This window comes from Hetaerina americana, unplaced genomic scaffold, assembly GCF_022747635.1.
Source record: "Hetaerina americana unplaced genomic scaffold, ioHetAmer1.1.p SCAF_5, whole genome shotgun sequence".
In the NCBI taxonomy this organism is placed as follows: Eukaryota; Metazoa; Arthropoda; class Insecta; order Odonata; family Calopterygidae; genus Hetaerina; species Hetaerina americana.
This window is the reverse complement of record NW_027287095.1, coordinates 95,238,172-95,254,872: the sequence shown is the minus strand read 5'-3', so window position 1 is coordinate 95,254,872 and position 16,701 is coordinate 95,238,172. Positions and strand designations below refer to the sequence as shown.

The window sequence follows — 16,701 nt, the reverse complement described above, 5'->3', positions numbered from 1 at the left end:
AAACCATATCAAACGTAGTTGATGGCAGGTGAATTTTTATAGAATGTATTCCAACATATTACGTAAGGCAGAAAAGTAAATGATGGGATGAGTAAGATAAAAACACCAAGTATCCTCACATTTCAGTTCAGTCTGAATGCCTTCAAAACACACATATTAGGTTAGCTGCTACATTTACTACACTACAAGCTAGCAACTACAGCTTTACAGTGAACATTTATCCTAGGAATCTGACTCTCCTGGTTGACCACAGAGCAGCTCCTTAGTTAACCAGAACATAAACTCAGGCATCAAGGACAAATTGTGATGCTGTGTGAACTCTCAATGAGACATGGGTCTCCCCACGAGCTCTTGCATTGTATTTAACAGGAATGGAAAGAAAACAAAGAACCGATTGCACACACTGTGCACTTACCTTCTGCTCCTGCATTTGGGCCTTGACAACCTTGTAATCTGCAGAGGGTGGCTTTTGATTGGCAACCATTTCTTCAGTGTCAGCTAGCCACTTTGATAAACCATCCAGGGCTTCTTGAAACTTGCCACTCTGTAGTAGACCAACATCTAATTTCCGGTCCCTTTCATTTAGCTGATAATGAGAAAAAGATGAAAAAAAAAATGAAATCTATAACAAACAATTTCTCACAACAGTTTAATATCAATTGCTCAATATATCAAGAGCTCTAAATTCTCGATTGTGATGATACAATCACTCATTAGCTAATTTCTATAGCTTTCAAGAGAGTATAATTATAGCTGTTTTTCTTAACATGATAAGCATTAGTATACTAATTGGGAAACTATTATGATAATTTGTCATTTTTAACCAACTACGCATGACAAAGCACCAATTCCAGAGTGTAAAAATCATTTGCCTTGACCGGAATCCCGGTCTAGGCAAATGGTTTTTTACACTCTGATAGTGTAAATGACTGAATAACGTACTGAATAATAATGTACTGAAATGCATATAAGCGGATGACTCTGTTAAAAGTTACTGTTGTGGCATCTCCCACAGTTTCTTGGAACTATGCCCGAGTTTTCATAAAAAATGACACAAATGGCTGTGACTTGGTATTTACCAGGCATGTACATGTGGCACACCAGCTTTTACAGCATTTTAGTGGAATTTAGTTGGAATGCACAGATAAGCATATTACTAATTGTGAATTACAATGATGAGATGCAGAATGTATTCAAAGACTGGTTTTCTGAAGAAGGCACACATCCCTGCAGCCGTTTTCAATCTTTAATGCTCCAAAAGCAATGCCAACCTTCCTCCACAAAGATAAAAATATTAATAACTATTAAATGTCTTCATTGGGATGAGATTGTGACCAGATAGTCCCTTCTTCCACCTACCCCCTGATACCTCCAAAGATATGGATCTCTCTCCGAGGAGGAAGCTTTGATTATGATAAATAAAGAATCGGTAAACTGGAACAAAAATATTGGCACAAAAATGTTCCAAATATTATTGAATTGATAATGGTGGTAAGAAAATCTTCCAGAACTAGTATGGTAATTTGGGTGTTAATCTGATTCCACATGATAAGAAACAAACATCAATTAAAAAGAGGCAACAAATAAGGACATAATGTGACGTGGTTCTGAAATCTCCTTCACGTGTCACAATGCTGATGAGAAAATGGCAAATATATCAAGCACTTCACCCACATAGTTGGGCAAACAATTTCCTGGCAATGTCTGTCGATCAGACTGGCATCAGTAGTAAGATCAGTCACGTGCACTTGAAAAAAATAGAATGCATCAGACGTATTTCATACAAGTGAATCGCCCCTTGCGCCCATTTGCGACCCTTTGGCCCCTTCTTCTCCTCTGACAACCCCACCTCAATCATCATCACCACTCCCAGCCTTTACGCAATTGAAGCACCACACGCAACTTCCACACGCACCTTCTCCTTGAGACTGTTCCACTTCTCATTCAGCCGCTCCAGGTCCTTCTCGAGTGAGGAGGTGGAGACACCAGCCGCTGCGGATTGGACCAGCCCCTGCCCCACACGGTTGCACTCCTCAACGCGGTGGGTCAGCCCATCCACGTGGATCTCCCGGAAAGAGGCAAACTCCTCCTGCTGCGAGCGTATCACCTCCACCTCCGACCCCACCGCCTTCAGCTTCCTCAACTGTTCAGACACCTGACAAAAACACAAATGCACAACAAATGTAAATGGCACACCAGAAGCTGGTGGAAAATCAGTTACATACACAAGAGGAATTAGATGAAGATGTCATCAATGGAAAGCAAATCAAATCTGCTACACATTATGAGTCTGTGGTCCAACACTTTTTGCCATGGTATTGACGGATTGCTGTCAAAAATATAAAAAAAACAAGGGGGAGAGATAGAACTACTTTCAATTACATGCATGGTAAACCCTTTCTTATCTGGATTAATGGGACCAGTGGGTTGTCCGCATTAGGCAAAAATCAGATTGTTCAGGGTTTTGTCCATGGAATTCTCTCCATACCTGTCCATGGAATTCTCTCTCCCTCTTACCTTTTGCACTGTTGATTGCAGATAATTTCTAATAACTGAATGAATGAATGAGATATCCATGAAATACAACCATTTAGGTATTCCTTATCTCATCCTTATGCTAGATAATGAGGCCTGATTGCTATACTAAAAAAATTATGGATATCCCTGTGGTCTTTTGATATAGATAACCCATTTGGGGCCTGTGTCTGTGTGTATAGCTTTGAGACAAACAGGAATTTGGCAGCGAAAGGAGCATTGTATCTATTCTTTGACTAACCTAACCTCCACTTTCTTCCTCCTCTGCCTCAGCTTCCTTCCAACGGCCACTAATTGTGATTCTATTCTCTTACAAACTAGTAATCATGTTGGAAACAATAATTCACCTTGATTCATTAGCAAATCCTGCCATAGTAAAAGATACTTTCGTTTAGTTAAATCTAGCAATAAATAAGTTGAAGTGTAATGAAAATAGCTATGAAAACTGTAAACAGTGACGTTTTGACCAAGTTCTACAGAAGTGTTTGAAGTCCCAGAAATTTCCGTTTCTTCTTCATCACCTTGTTCCTCAAAAGCAGAGCCATGATTCACTCAGGCCATCCATCCAAAATCTTCAGTAACGTGCACAAAAAATGTTTCATTTATCAATATCCTAAATTATTCTGACTTTAACTTAATGTTTCTGAAGTCACTAACATTTGACTCACCTAATGTCATTGCTCAGGATTTCATTTCGGTTATAATTTAATAAATTCATACAAAAAATATAGGCTAACTTGTGACTGAAGCTGAAGACTTGGAAGAATATGAAGGCATTATTTCTCACTAATTAAGATTAAAATAACTATATTTTTTCTATAAATGATAAAATTGACATTGTATTTTTGCACATATTTCTGCGCTATGTGCAATAAAACAATTTCTGGTCATATTGCAAAAGAAACACTTGATTTTTCCACATAAAATATTTATTCACGACCGAGGTTTCAAAGCTCAGCGTCATCTTTATTTGAAGATGACGCTGAGCGTCGAAACCTAGGTCGTGAATAAATATTTTATGTGGAAAAACCAAGTGTTTCTTTTGCAATATGTATCGTTTCCACAAAGTGACGCCTGAAGTTATCTCCTTTAATTTCTGGTCAGTTATGAATAACATTATTGAGCTCTGGTAAACAAAAATACTGCACATTAGTTACCATATACAAACCTCACCTTGACTCATTGAAAAAATATTTATTACATACAGAAGTTAATGTATGTCTAGAAGTATCCAAGTGCTGCTCACCTCTCCTCCAAATTTCCCCTCTCCCAAATTTACTCCCCCTCCTGTGTTTCCCACAAATCATTTTCCACTATCAGTGCTCTCCTGGTCACTGCTAGGAATAGTGAAGCTGTTGCTCAAGCCACACAAATTGAATAAGAAAGATCTCCAATTTTGCAATGCTATAGAAAAAATCTTACATCATTAACATCTTCAATCAGGGCAGAATGCAGCTGGTAAAAGCTCTCCAGACGCTGCAGGGTTGACTCAAGCTCTGCATCCCGAGAGTGAGCCCTTTCATCCAGCCGTGTCAGCTGCCTCTGTAAGAGCTCCGACTGCTCACGAGTGGCATTGGCATCTGGCACGAAGCCACTCTTGACAAGTTCCTCACCTGCCTGGGCGGCACTGGTCACTTCCTGGGCTGTTTTAGCAATCTGGCAAGAGTGGTGGGTACACATTAACAAAGTCTTAAAAAACGTGGCAATACACTCTTGCTTTAAGATGAGGAGGTATTCTACACCACATGGTACCAAAATGAGCAAAAAATTCAAAGCTCTTTGGGAGTTAACTAGAAAAAATGAAAGAAATGAATGCTTCCACAGGAAAAATGCCTTTGCAATTAGCTCTACAAAATGTTTAGCTTTCAGAGAATTGCAAGGTTAGTGTAGAAACATGGAAGCTTAAGAAAATGCTTCTACAGATTCACTTAGCCAATTATACATCATCAATAGGAATAACCTATTTTTGTATTAATAAAATTCACCAACTTGGAACCCAGATGGCAGTTGAATAAGGGTTCTTTTTTTTTTCTTTACAAATTTTTATAGTTATAAAACATTAGAGAAGTGTCTTGAGCTTGAATCTCCATCAAGTACATGGAGATCCGCAGATGGAGATGCAGGGCCGCAAGGAAAAAAATGTACACCGAAAAGCATTAATGATCCATCAATAGCAGTTTCTCTAGATATTCAATACAGAGTATTAGACCCTATGAGAAGTAATGTGGCCCTACTATGCAAGCCTATCAAGTGGATTCAGAAAATCTGGATGAAACCAAAATTTAAATCCCAATCATACTTGCTCAGAAAAGCTTAAATGGCCTGCTCATCACATGCATGAGGTCATTGCGCATACATTATTTTGAAGGAGGGTGGATGCAGGGTTTGAAACATACCAGCCAATGCCCACACAGAGAGAACATTCAAGTTCAGCATCCAAAAACTTAAAATATTCAATTATTCATTTATTATGTTAATTAAATATTATTATTCAATTCAATTATGATATTCTGAGGAAGAAAATGGATGATTCACCCCAACTACATTAAAAACAGAACAAATTTTGGCACCACCATATAATTATTTTATGATACATAAGATCTAACATTGATTTAGAGAAATGTAAAACAATCTAAATGTATGAAAGTTATGAAAACATTTTTCAAATTAATTTCAGGTAGCAAAATACCTAATTTCACAATTCTGAATCCAAGGCACTACGCAGTTCCCAAAACAATCTGACAAATGAACTGGCTTTATGTACATGATATGATAATGGCTTTTTCAACATGAAAACTGATTGTGAGGGCATCAGCAATTGCTCAAGTCTTAGTTCAAGAAAGTTCCTATTCTTATTATTTTTTAATTAAATAATAAACACATATTTTTTTATTTAGACATTCCCTATGGATGAATATAACCTTTGAAATCTCACTCAAACCGATGCAATTGATTTGTGGGATCCCCAATACGTTTTGGGTTCTGAACTAAAAGATCTTCAGAAAAACTGACATTCTAATTGTGATTCTCACCTTGTTAAGCAGCTTGGTAATGTCATCTATTTGCACACGCACTGTCTTCAAATCTCGACCAGGTGGTTTCATAGAGTCCAGTTCTTCTTCCAGGCCAGATAAATCATGGGACAGAGTTTTCACTTGATCCTAGGAGAAAAATACAAAATAAAAAATCAATCTAAATTGATTGAAGGCGATTTTGAACTAGAAACTCCATTTTCTCTGTTAAACTATTATGCTGTGGTCTCATTCACATTTGAACTCAACCAATGTTTGCATAAACTTCATTCCACTTATTAAGAAAGTGTACGAACAAGTATGGGAAAATGGTACCCACAGGTTCATTCTATTGACTATTTATATTGATATCAAAGAATGAATGTTGATAAATTTAACTACATATTAGAATTGTATATAAATGAAAATGTACAGAACACTCAATTTCATTCCTTGGTGCATATTACAATCTACTGTTTATCAATTCCTTTTCCATGAAAGTATTTGTAATTGAGATCATTTATTTACTATGCACTAAAAAATATGAAGCACACTATTTGTTAATTAAATACATCAATTAGACACAGTAAACACCCGATCATCAATGAGTGAATTATCAAGGTAATGGATTATCAATGTGTTGCCACTTGGTATTGTGCATCATCGGAGATGGCAGTGTGGAGGGCAATGGGATTGTCCGATTTCCTGCACACTACAAAGGTCACACGTCATGGGTTTACACTAGAGAAGAGATACTAAGATGCTCATATCAATGCCAATATCACATTCAATATTGGGGATATCAAAAATGCCTTCCATTGGCTCAATCCACGGTGGTCCTTCTCACATACAAGAAACCCCCCCTCATCTGTAAGACTACATCAAGCAGACCACATTGAAAACTATTTCTGATTGATGAAAAGTTTATACACTCCATTCCCCCTGGCAGGCAAGGGATTGCCACAAGGAAGCAGTTTACCAAGTATTTATCAAGTGTTTCCCCTAGACAGTGGAAAATGGCTTTGAAGAGAAAATGGGGGCCCATCGACTAAACAAAAACCCGACCTTAACAGGCATTTTGACAGTGGAGAAGCAACAAAAGTATTGAGGCACAAATGATTCGTGACATTCATAAACAAATTGTGAATCTTCTCATGTTTACTTTGGAATTCTCTTTGGCAACTTGCCGTACTGTTTTCTTTTGGTGGCTCAGAGATTTCAGTGATTTTGAAGTTATTTTAAACATACTGTCTCCTCTCTTGTGACACTACGAGTCAGTCTGATGTCTCACCAGGCTCTGTGCCACCCCTTGGGGCTTGCGTACATTTCGTTGTGGCTGGGACTGTCCTCCTGAACTGTTTTCTGTCAACAAATGTCAATGCAATGAGCATCTACTCAGTCACAGCGGATGGCATTGTTTTAGAGTGTATTTATTTTGGTGGTGCACTACTGGGAAGGGAAAACGGTGGATAACTGCATCTTCCGATTATCCATTATCCCTTGATCAGTCATTGGCATGGAAAATCAAGAGTTAACTGCATCCTAAACATGCTCGATTCTAAAACCATTTTTGGACCTTATTTTAACTATTTTTTTATTCACAAGCGTATCAATTCTATTTTCAGTCCTGTAAACATTGAATCTTTTTTAAATGTGCACAAAACTTCCACCACTCACATTGAACTGCGTGAATGCGGTGGCTGCCGACTGCAGTTCACTCAGTCTATCATCCAGCTTGGCAACAAGGTCGTCAAGGCGGCCAGATAGTTCATCCACGTCATCCCTCAGGTGTCCTGCATCAAGGCCATTGGCTGCTGCCTGAGCTGCAAGGTCACCTGAACTCTGTCGTACCACTGACAGTGGTTTCCTCAAGCCAGTTGCTTCGGAACGCAGTGCCTTTAACAAAAAACCAAGGTTTCTAATTTCTACGAGGCACAAAACTGCATAGGCCAGTACTATAAACTTAGAGTTCTTAAAAAATACCATCTCCAAAGCTCTGTTTCAGTCACTGAAAAAGATATTCCAATTGGATATGCATCACCACACCGTCAACATACCCTGATTCTCTCAAGGAGCTTGGGATCCTTGGCTGCACCTCCAAGGGCATCATGGGAGGTGAGGCGGTCCTCACACCGCTGCACTGCATGTTGAATCTCTCGAAGACTGTCCGTGAACTGTGAAAGCTTCCTTAGTATTTCTTCCAATGACTGAGTTGTTTCAAGAAGACCTACCAAATTGACAACAGGAGAAATCATCAAAACATGGCCTAAAAATAATCAAGGCTGAGTAGCTACAACAGAGTTGCAACAGCTTGCAATTAAGTGATTAAATGTCGGCATGGAAAATTAACAGCACTAAAGGAGCCCTGTTGGCAATATGCTTTTGAAGTGCATCAACAGCTAAGGGATCATGTCCAGGAGAATATTCCGGAGAGGGGGCAATTGCCTCTGGTGCCAAAGTTTGGGAGGAAAAACAATTTTTTCAAGGTATTAAGCAGTAAGGGTGCATACATGACAGCAGGACTTCAAGTTAGTACCTGATAATGATATCCTGGATAATGAAAATAGTCACTAAATCACTGGTCACATTACATTGCAAAGTTAACACGAAAAAACAACTTTACAAAACACAACCGAGACTTCTTTCTTTCCCACACGACAACATAAAAAGGGAAAGGGAGCATCTATTTGTCAAAATCTTTCAAAGTTATTTTTAGTGCTCACTGTGATGTGACCTTTTCAACGAGAGGGCAACACACTGAAACCATATCCACATAGTGCTCACCCTTATTGAGCCTGTCCCAGCGGTCCTTGGCTGATGAGAGCTCACTTCGCACCACTTCCCGATCCACATCACAGGCCCCAACAAAAGTTTCACCCAGAGTTTTGTTGTTCTCATACTCTCCAGAATGCCTCCAGGCTTCATTAGAAAATGCTTGCAGGTCTTTTATCTGACGCTCCAAATCCCGCTTCTGGTAGCTAGAAGCGGTTTGCAAGGCTTCCAAACGAGCCTCTGCATCAGTCAACCATGGAAGGAACGAGTCCTTGGCCCTATGGTACTTGCGGCAATGTTCCTACAAAACACATACATGGAGAAAGATACATTTTAAAAAGGGAACGATTAAATTATGAAGAACACAACCATAACAGGCAACAGTAATCGTGTCATAAAACCCGAGATGACAAGAGCAAAAACTGAAATATGATATTACACAAGGCCACAAATACTCCGGTGTTAAGAAATGGCATCTCATGAGATTCATCCATTTCTATGAGTAGTGAAACTTTTTATAATCACGTCTTAAGAAAAATTCCTACTTTACACAATTGCCAGATTTTAATTGGAAACCCCAAAAAGTGAAAATCCTTGTTTGGTCCCATCCGATGCCATTAAGAGCAATCTTCCCACACCTACCATGCAGGTCTGGAGGCGAGTCTGTCGATCCAATGCCTCCTTCTTGAGGCGGTCCCACTGCTGCTGGATTCGGTCCAAGTCTCGCTCCAGGGTGCGTACCTCTCCCCGCTGCTGCTGTGACATCCGCTGCAGAAGGTCCCTCCCCTTGTTCAGGAGCATTATTATTTCATGCTCCTTAGACATCAACTCATGATAGAGAGGCTGCAATATCATCAACATTGATGGGTCAATACATATAACTGACAATTCACACTCAATAAGAAGTAAATTACTCATTTATTACACAGCTAGCATGTAGTCCGACCTTAGGGGCAGAGAAAAAAACTCTGTCGGATTGAATGAATGATGAACGTATAGAGGAAATCTGATTATAAACTTCAAAAAAAAACAAAACTTTGATAAGGAGGTTACAAAAAAATTCAACAGTTGCAATGACAACATTATAGAAGATATATTAATGTTCTTTCAAATGCTGTCACTTAAATATTAGAGCATTACATTGCGAATATGCTTATTATGCAGACATTCACCAACCCCTTACTAATTTTGACTGCAAAAGGGGAAGAGTAGTCCAAAATGGATTAATTCCAAACTACTTGACATATTCTCATGTGAAATCAAATGAGATTAATGTCATGGTTCTCGTGCGCCAGTATTTGCTGATGAATTAAATTGAATTTTAATAATACAAGAAACCTAAGTATAAGGAAAGTCCATTTTAATGAGTCACTAGCTACTTTAAATATACTATAGAATACATGTGGTCTTTAGGTTAAGGACTATTCTTGAACCCTTGTCCTTAAGAGCATCTTGAGGTCAAATTTGCAGATGAATGAATGTTTGCCAAAAAGACAAGTGCATTTAAGTGCCCTTCTCCAAACATTACTGTAAGGAAGTGAAGCTTGGGTTTGCCAGAATGGACTTGAATGCTAGATTCACATTTGTATATGCAATACTTGTTAATGGGCACAATTGGTGGTCAAAGAGTGGATGTGGAGCAAGTGCCTACCTCGTGTTGCTCCAGTTGCTGCTGGAGGATGTCTCGGTGTGCAGACACCAGAAGCCTCTCCGAGAGGGGTCCGGAAGCCTCCCCAGCAAGCCAAGCCAGGGTCCTGGCCACACTCTCTCCAAACTGCTTCACCTCACGCAAGCTCGCCTCTAGTTCCGCCTTGCGCCCATCCATCTTCCTCTGCAGCGTTCCGTACTGACGGTTCAGCCTCCCCACCTTGCCTTGGATCTCAGAGCGAGATGTTGCATCCGACAGCACCCTGCACAGCTGCTCCCCAGCTGCCTCCGCATCTGCAAGGAGTGGCCGCTGCCCTTCCAGCTGGCGCTCCAGGCCCTGGCCAAATAAAAAGCAGCAATTGCATCTTAGCACTTGGTGAAGGAAGACACACTCTTAAAGAGATGAAAATACACACAACTATCCAGTGAGAGCTGGTACTCAAAAGTAATTTGACACAACAACAATATTCTCAAATTACATTGACCACGAATATTCCTTCTATAATTCAAAATTGATACAGTAGTAATTTTTCTTTACATGAGCTGATCTTACAAAAATTATAACCTCAGGTAAGTTTTTTTATTGGTATAAGGCAGGTGAACACTTTGTCATAAATACTTGCAGTTCTCCAAGATGTATTTGCTAATTAACACCATACTAAACATAGCATTGCATAATTAATAGATTTTAGTGTGTATGACTTTATTTTATAGGCAAAAAAATAAAAGGAATTGTTGTAAAAGAGGAGTAACATTACATGGAAGTGTAGTCAATAGCTAATGATTTTGAATACTGAGAACTAAAAAACTTTTCTTCCATCTAGGACCTTCTATCCTTTGATTTTGGCTGCAATGTATCTAATCTGGTACTTAAATCATAAAAGCGTATTTTTATAACCTTGATGGTGGCCATCACAAAGATTCTGTTTAGGGTTTAACCATTTTGTCTGTTCCTGAAATGCATATTACCACTACCCCAACAGCATACATAGAAGTTGGCTTACATCAACTTTGCGAAGAGTTTCTTCTGGTTCGCGGTCAGTTGGCAAGTCATCCAAGGCATCAGAGATGGTCTGCAGTGCATCTCGCAAGCGTGCCAGTCCGGCATCAAACTCCCTGCTGGTGTCTGCCGCTGCACCAAGGGACTCTGCTCGCTCCTCCAGTCTTCCCAACAGATCTGACCACTTGTCTTGGATGCCCTTAATCTTACCAGAGATTCGACGCCCATCATTGCCACCCTCATCCACTCGGCTCAAGAGAGACTCCCCTATTTCCATCAGATGTTTCAACTGTGGCTGCTGAGTACGGAACTCCTCCCTCAGCACCTGCAAAGGAAACATCCATTCACTGCCTTGGCCTTCAACTGGCACATGCCATGCCGCACCCAGAGACCTCCCACAATGCTACCCACGCACACACGCAATGTAAAATACAGATCAAGAGAGTATTCATACATGCATGTAATTAAAGTGAGCTGTTTTTTCCAGGTGCCACCACTCACAGAAATGACAATCAAATGAAAAGTTTAGAATAACAATTTTACAATCGATGATTGGCAAAAAAGTTTCAAAAGTATATTTACTTTTCTGAATTCTATTTGAAATGTCACTAGTATATTTATTGCACCATTTCAAAGTGGAAAGTCCCTCATTCAGTTTCTTCAAGCAGTTTCTGAAAATTCGTATTTTTAACAAAATGCACATATTGGTTAAACTGCTCACCACTCCCACCCCCCTTCCTATAAAGAGTTAGCCCAGAATGAAATTCTTACGACATCTTTATGGCACTGTATAAAAGGTTTTAAATGTTGAATGTTTCAGGCAATCGCAGGTACACATTCCAGCATTGTTGAGTATTGAGCATTATTGAGGCCCCATTGCAACTGCATACCTGTACTTGTTGGACTTGGTTTTGGACCATTCGGGAATCAGATGAAATAGGACCCAGAACAGTCATCATTCGCTCTTTAGCTGCAAGCCAATTGGAGAGGCCATCATGGGTGTCATGAAATTCCTTCATGTCTTCCATGAATTTGATCCTGCAAAGGAATTAGGACATTTTTTCTAATTTAGACCTTGCTCATGATCACTAGGAGATCAAACGGTTAGGCTGGGAAAGCTCTCTGTTTGATCTTGAAAGGGCAAATTCCAATTTCCACCATAAGACCCATTCCAAATTTCTGCACTGTAACAAAATCACAAGTAACAATACAACCCTCAATTGATGCCTAAAACTCTGCAACACAATTCCAGTTTCTTCACTTTTCAATTAAAACATGTTTTATGAGGGGCAGTCAAATGAAAACTGAACCCCCACAACAACAACCAATCCACATATCAAAATGTACATAATCAAACAACTCTGTGTGCCTGTGAGTTGTCACTATGCAGTTCTCCTACCAAAGCGATGGCAGTGTCGATACGTAAAATGCTAGCTTCTAGCGGAACTGTGTGCATTATGGTAGGTTTTTGATTTGCATTTGACTGCCTCAAGAAAAGAAACTTAAAAATGAAGTTGTGGTGGCCCTTGATAAAAACCTGACTCTCCACAATATTTACTGATTTTCCTCAGACACAGGATTTTCCCTGAATTCTCAAAGACTTTCCTCTCACAGGCCACCACATCCAATCAAAAAGCATCTGTATAGTCAACATGAAATGAAAACATCGTCATTTATTACTAAATTCTAGACACAAAAAAACACTCATACAATGTAATAAATAAAATGCAATTTTCTTGGGATATTGAAATAACTACATCCTTCTACTGACAGTATAAATCCAAGAAAATTATGAACTTCATTTTCCACAAAACACCGAGTTAACTTGACTTTCATATTCAATTATTGCTTGCATCAATTTTCTTACTTTTACAGAGGAAGAAATCCCACCTTTCTTTACACCGGTCATGTAGACTCTTCCACCTGGTCACCACCTCAGTCAATTCATCTTGTATTGAATCAGCACCAATAACGCCAGGTTTCCTCTTGAGTAGGTCAGTCACTTGTCCCTTGGTGCTGTCAAGCAGTGACTGCTTCTCATACATGTCCTCCACCACATTCTACGAGATGGCAGAACCATTTAAATATGAGTATCTCAATGAACAAATAAGTAACAGTCATTGGAAAATATCTAAACATAACTATCTTGAAGGAATTCTTTGAAATACATGTTAGCTGCAGATATGGATTCAGAGAGGAGCAAAACACCCCATTAATACAAGGAAAGTGATCCAGTGGCCCTCACTAATCCCAAATTTCTGGAGGTTGCAGATTATCTGGAGTTTGATACATGTAACCCCATGAAACATTTACCCCCTCTAATCATCATCACAGTTGATCAATAACGAATTGTAACCAGTTAACATGACGAATTAGAGCCCCACGCATACCATGATCCCTTTAGATGTGAAAGAAACTTGTTTAAATAAAATATTTTGCCAATTTTCTCCTAAAATCTCATTTATCAATTTTATTTGAATTACAGAGATATTTAATTGAACAAGTTCTTATTTAAAGAAAACAAAAGCTTAACTTCACCACCATCATCATCACTACACTACAATTTAACTCCTCCACAGAAAGTAAATTTAAGGTGAGATCAATGCCCATGAGTCACCTTAATCTGTCGAGCTAACTTGTCAGCATCCTCCTTGGTAACAGGTACCGAGCTCTCCTCCTTGCCAGTCGGCAATTGCCTCTGAACTCGGTCCAGGAAGTTGCCCAACTGCCGAAGGTTTTCTGAAAGCCTTCGTACTTCCTCTCGCAGGGAATCAATTTCCGACTGCCTGTCCAAGAGACGAACTCCAAGCAGGCTGTAGCGATTGTTCATCTCAGTAAGCTGCTGCTGAATTGGAGTGAGATCTGCCACACAAAGGAGCAAACATAGTAGTTAATGCCTCAGGCATCAACCTTTTAGGGGGACACTGATGAGCAATGCACTATAACCTACTCCAACATTAACAAAAAAAAACCAAACTTCCCTTGAAATAAAAGGCTCTTATACCAACCAAAGAGCAGATCTCTTAAAACAACAGATTCCTCAGAAAATTAATCTTAATTATCAATCACCAAAAACTGACATCGATACAAATGTATTAATTCCCAAAGACTACCTCTTACTGCATTACTCGAAACAAAATTTTCCTGAGAAAATTAAGTGTTTCCCAACAAACAAGATTGATCCAGCAAGAGAAATTCCACTTCCACAATCTTCATGAATTAATCACTCCCACACTATATGCAATTGACAGTCACAATTTTCCCTTAGACCATATCAGGACTTCTGGCATAACTAATAAATGATTTGATTCACACCTTAAGAGATGATTACATTTGAGTACAGTCTCTTATTTTGGAAACTCAATGCATAATTGGAGAGCAATGAATAATAAGCAAAGAAAAAATTAGGTTTAGAGTGATTCGACAATTAGTCGGTGACAAATAAAAATGCTCGGGTTGTTTTTATTCTTAAATAACAGCCAAAAAAATTAATAATCCATAACCAATGAGTACCCCTTGGATAGTTTGGATAAACTAAGTACATGATTTATTTTTTGGGCCAGGAATGTATTTTCGTATTTTCATCAAGTTATACGCAAAAAATTGTTTCACTAAACGGTTACTATTAAGGCTGTGGGACAAATTATGCTCGTTGTATGAGGTTCAGCCAATTGTCTTCAAATTGGTGGAAATACTACCTTCAAGATGGAAACCGTCCTGGGAGGAGCGCCGGCTACTGAAGCCACTCGACCCGCTGGGTGACATTGGGCTCTGCACTGCTGACAGACCAACTTTTGTTGGAGATGGACTTCGAGCATCTTGCGAAGGCCGACGCACTTTTGAAATAATAAATTAAGTAGTTTTAAGAACTCTCCATCAAATTTTCGGTCATTGGGGAGGAAAATAAACAATTCTTTGTTTGAAATAAATGTAATCTATCATCTGTTAGTTAAAGAGTTAAAAAAAGAGTTCAAAAGTTAAAAACAAATGGCAAATGGAATATAAAGAATAGAGTATTTTTAATTACAACTTTTCCGTCACAGAGGCTTGAAATCAACCATCCATGCAAGTGTACAATGGTTCAAGCATTAGTCATAAGTAAGGAAAAAATCAGTTTAACAGTATATAATGAATTTGAGTCCATTGAATCAATTTAAAAATAAATGGACAACTGGAAAAATAAATTTCTGATATAATTATGAAAAATTACATGATCTATAAACTTTCTAACTCTAAAATTCATAAAATTGAATCACAATTTTTGGCCTTCAACAGCTACTCAGGTGTACTATTATCAATGCAGTAAATGTCAACTTATTTTTTGGCTTGATTGTAAATTGCTGATGGGCTTTTATAGTCAATGCATACTCATTTCTTGAATCATACTGGGGCATAGGTGAATGGTAACCAATGGAAAATATTTAACTCCAAAGTGAAATTTAAACCTTTTGTGTTTACTTTGATGTGATTCTGACTGCATAAGTGAAAGGAAGAAATGACCAATATCAGCCGAAAAAAATTCCGATTGTTTATGTCCTAAGATTAAACCAGAACTTACCAATCAGAAAAAATGAGCAGCATGCAAGAGAAATGTTTCCAGGTTTATAAAAGTGCATTCAATTCCAAATAACAGCATGACACAGTCAATGCCACAGTGTAACTGTTAATCACTATTTCCTTTTATTATCTGGCATGAATCATTAAGGATTACATCCAATTATTACCACACGTTGTAGATTCAGTAGCAACTTCACAAATCATACGGTGAAATTATTTAAGTACCACTGTGAACATGTTGATATCAATATGAATAAACAAATATTTAAATTGACATGAAATGTGGATATACAAACGACAAACCTCCAAAATATCAATAATATGTCTAAAGAGATGTGAAAAGCAAAAGTTTATCTTATCAAAGAAAAATGAAATCTCATGCCTAAGAGAACGATAAATGAAAGTCACCAACAGAGTATAGTTTTCACATTCTACTATATCTCAATTTGAATTTTAGGATCAAAATACTTGTATTCAAGAACCTTCAAATAATATTCACTTTTCCTTGAGGACTTGGGAATCACTTATTTCAATTAGAACTCAATCTCAAATCAAATCTCAAGTCTTGATTCAAATATAAATCAAATCAGACTTATTTACGATTTCCCGCAACCCCCGTATTCACCCGATCTGGCTCCCTGCGACTTTTTCCTATTCCTTAACATGAATTTTAGAAAAATTTTAGAAAATTTTAAAAATTTTAGAAAACTCACCATATTATATGGGCATTAAGATTAATAATGAGTTCAGGGTAAGATTAAAACACTTTGATGGTATAATTACAAACAGTATTATTGAAAAAAATAAGAACATTTTAATTGAAAAGTGTTACTATTCAATACAGGAATTTTTTGAAGATAATTGATGTTAAAATATTGTATAATATGTATTTGTATGTATGTTTTTGTAATTTGTTGTTCTATTTTTAAACGTGTTGGACAAGGCACCTATTTGCGGGTAGCTGCCAGCTACCGAAACTTTGTAAGTGTAATGTGCTAATAAATGATTTGATTTGATTGATTTGATGAAGAAATGGCTCTCGGGAAAAAAATTTAGCTCAAACGAGGAAGTTATCGCCGAGACAGAGGCATATTTTGGAGAGTTTGACAAATCCTATTTTTCGGAGGGGTTGAAAAAAAATGGCCAGAACGTTAGGAGAAGTGCATCTTTCTAAAAGGG

General features: G+C 38.2%; 1 protein-coding gene across 37 annotated transcripts in view; it reads right to left on the bottom strand.

Annotated features, from left to right (window-relative positions):
- shot (dystonin-like protein short stop) overlaps window positions 1–16,701 on the bottom strand; it is a 465,355-nt gene that overhangs the window by 80,690 nt on the left and 367,964 nt on the right. For 36 of the 37 annotated variants that reach the window (XM_071592974.1, XM_071592987.1, XM_071593006.1 and 33 more), the window contains 14 exons: window positions 14,664–14,801; window positions 13,583–13,827; window positions 12,856–13,025; window positions 11,856–12,003; window positions 10,970–11,290; window positions 9,970–10,302; window positions 8,961–9,161; window positions 8,331–8,619; window positions 7,604–7,773; window positions 7,224–7,442; window positions 5,568–5,696; window positions 3,958–4,191; window positions 1,916–2,155; window positions 416–586 (listed from right to left, as the gene is read on the bottom strand). In XM_071592974.1, the coding sequence (XP_071449075.1) occupies window positions 416–586; window positions 1,916–2,155; window positions 3,958–4,191; window positions 5,568–5,696; window positions 7,224–7,442; window positions 7,604–7,773; window positions 8,331–8,619; window positions 8,961–9,161; window positions 9,970–10,302; window positions 10,970–11,290; window positions 11,856–12,003; window positions 12,856–13,025; window positions 13,583–13,827; window positions 14,664–14,801 (3,008 nt within the window). The remainder of the gene's footprint in view (window positions 1–415; window positions 587–1,915; window positions 2,156–3,957; window positions 4,192–5,567; window positions 5,697–7,223; window positions 7,443–7,603; window positions 7,774–8,330; window positions 8,620–8,960; window positions 9,162–9,969; window positions 10,303–10,969; window positions 11,291–11,855; window positions 12,004–12,855; window positions 13,026–13,582; window positions 13,828–14,663; window positions 14,802–16,701) is intronic. The other variant, XM_071592973.1, reaches the window with a different exon arrangement.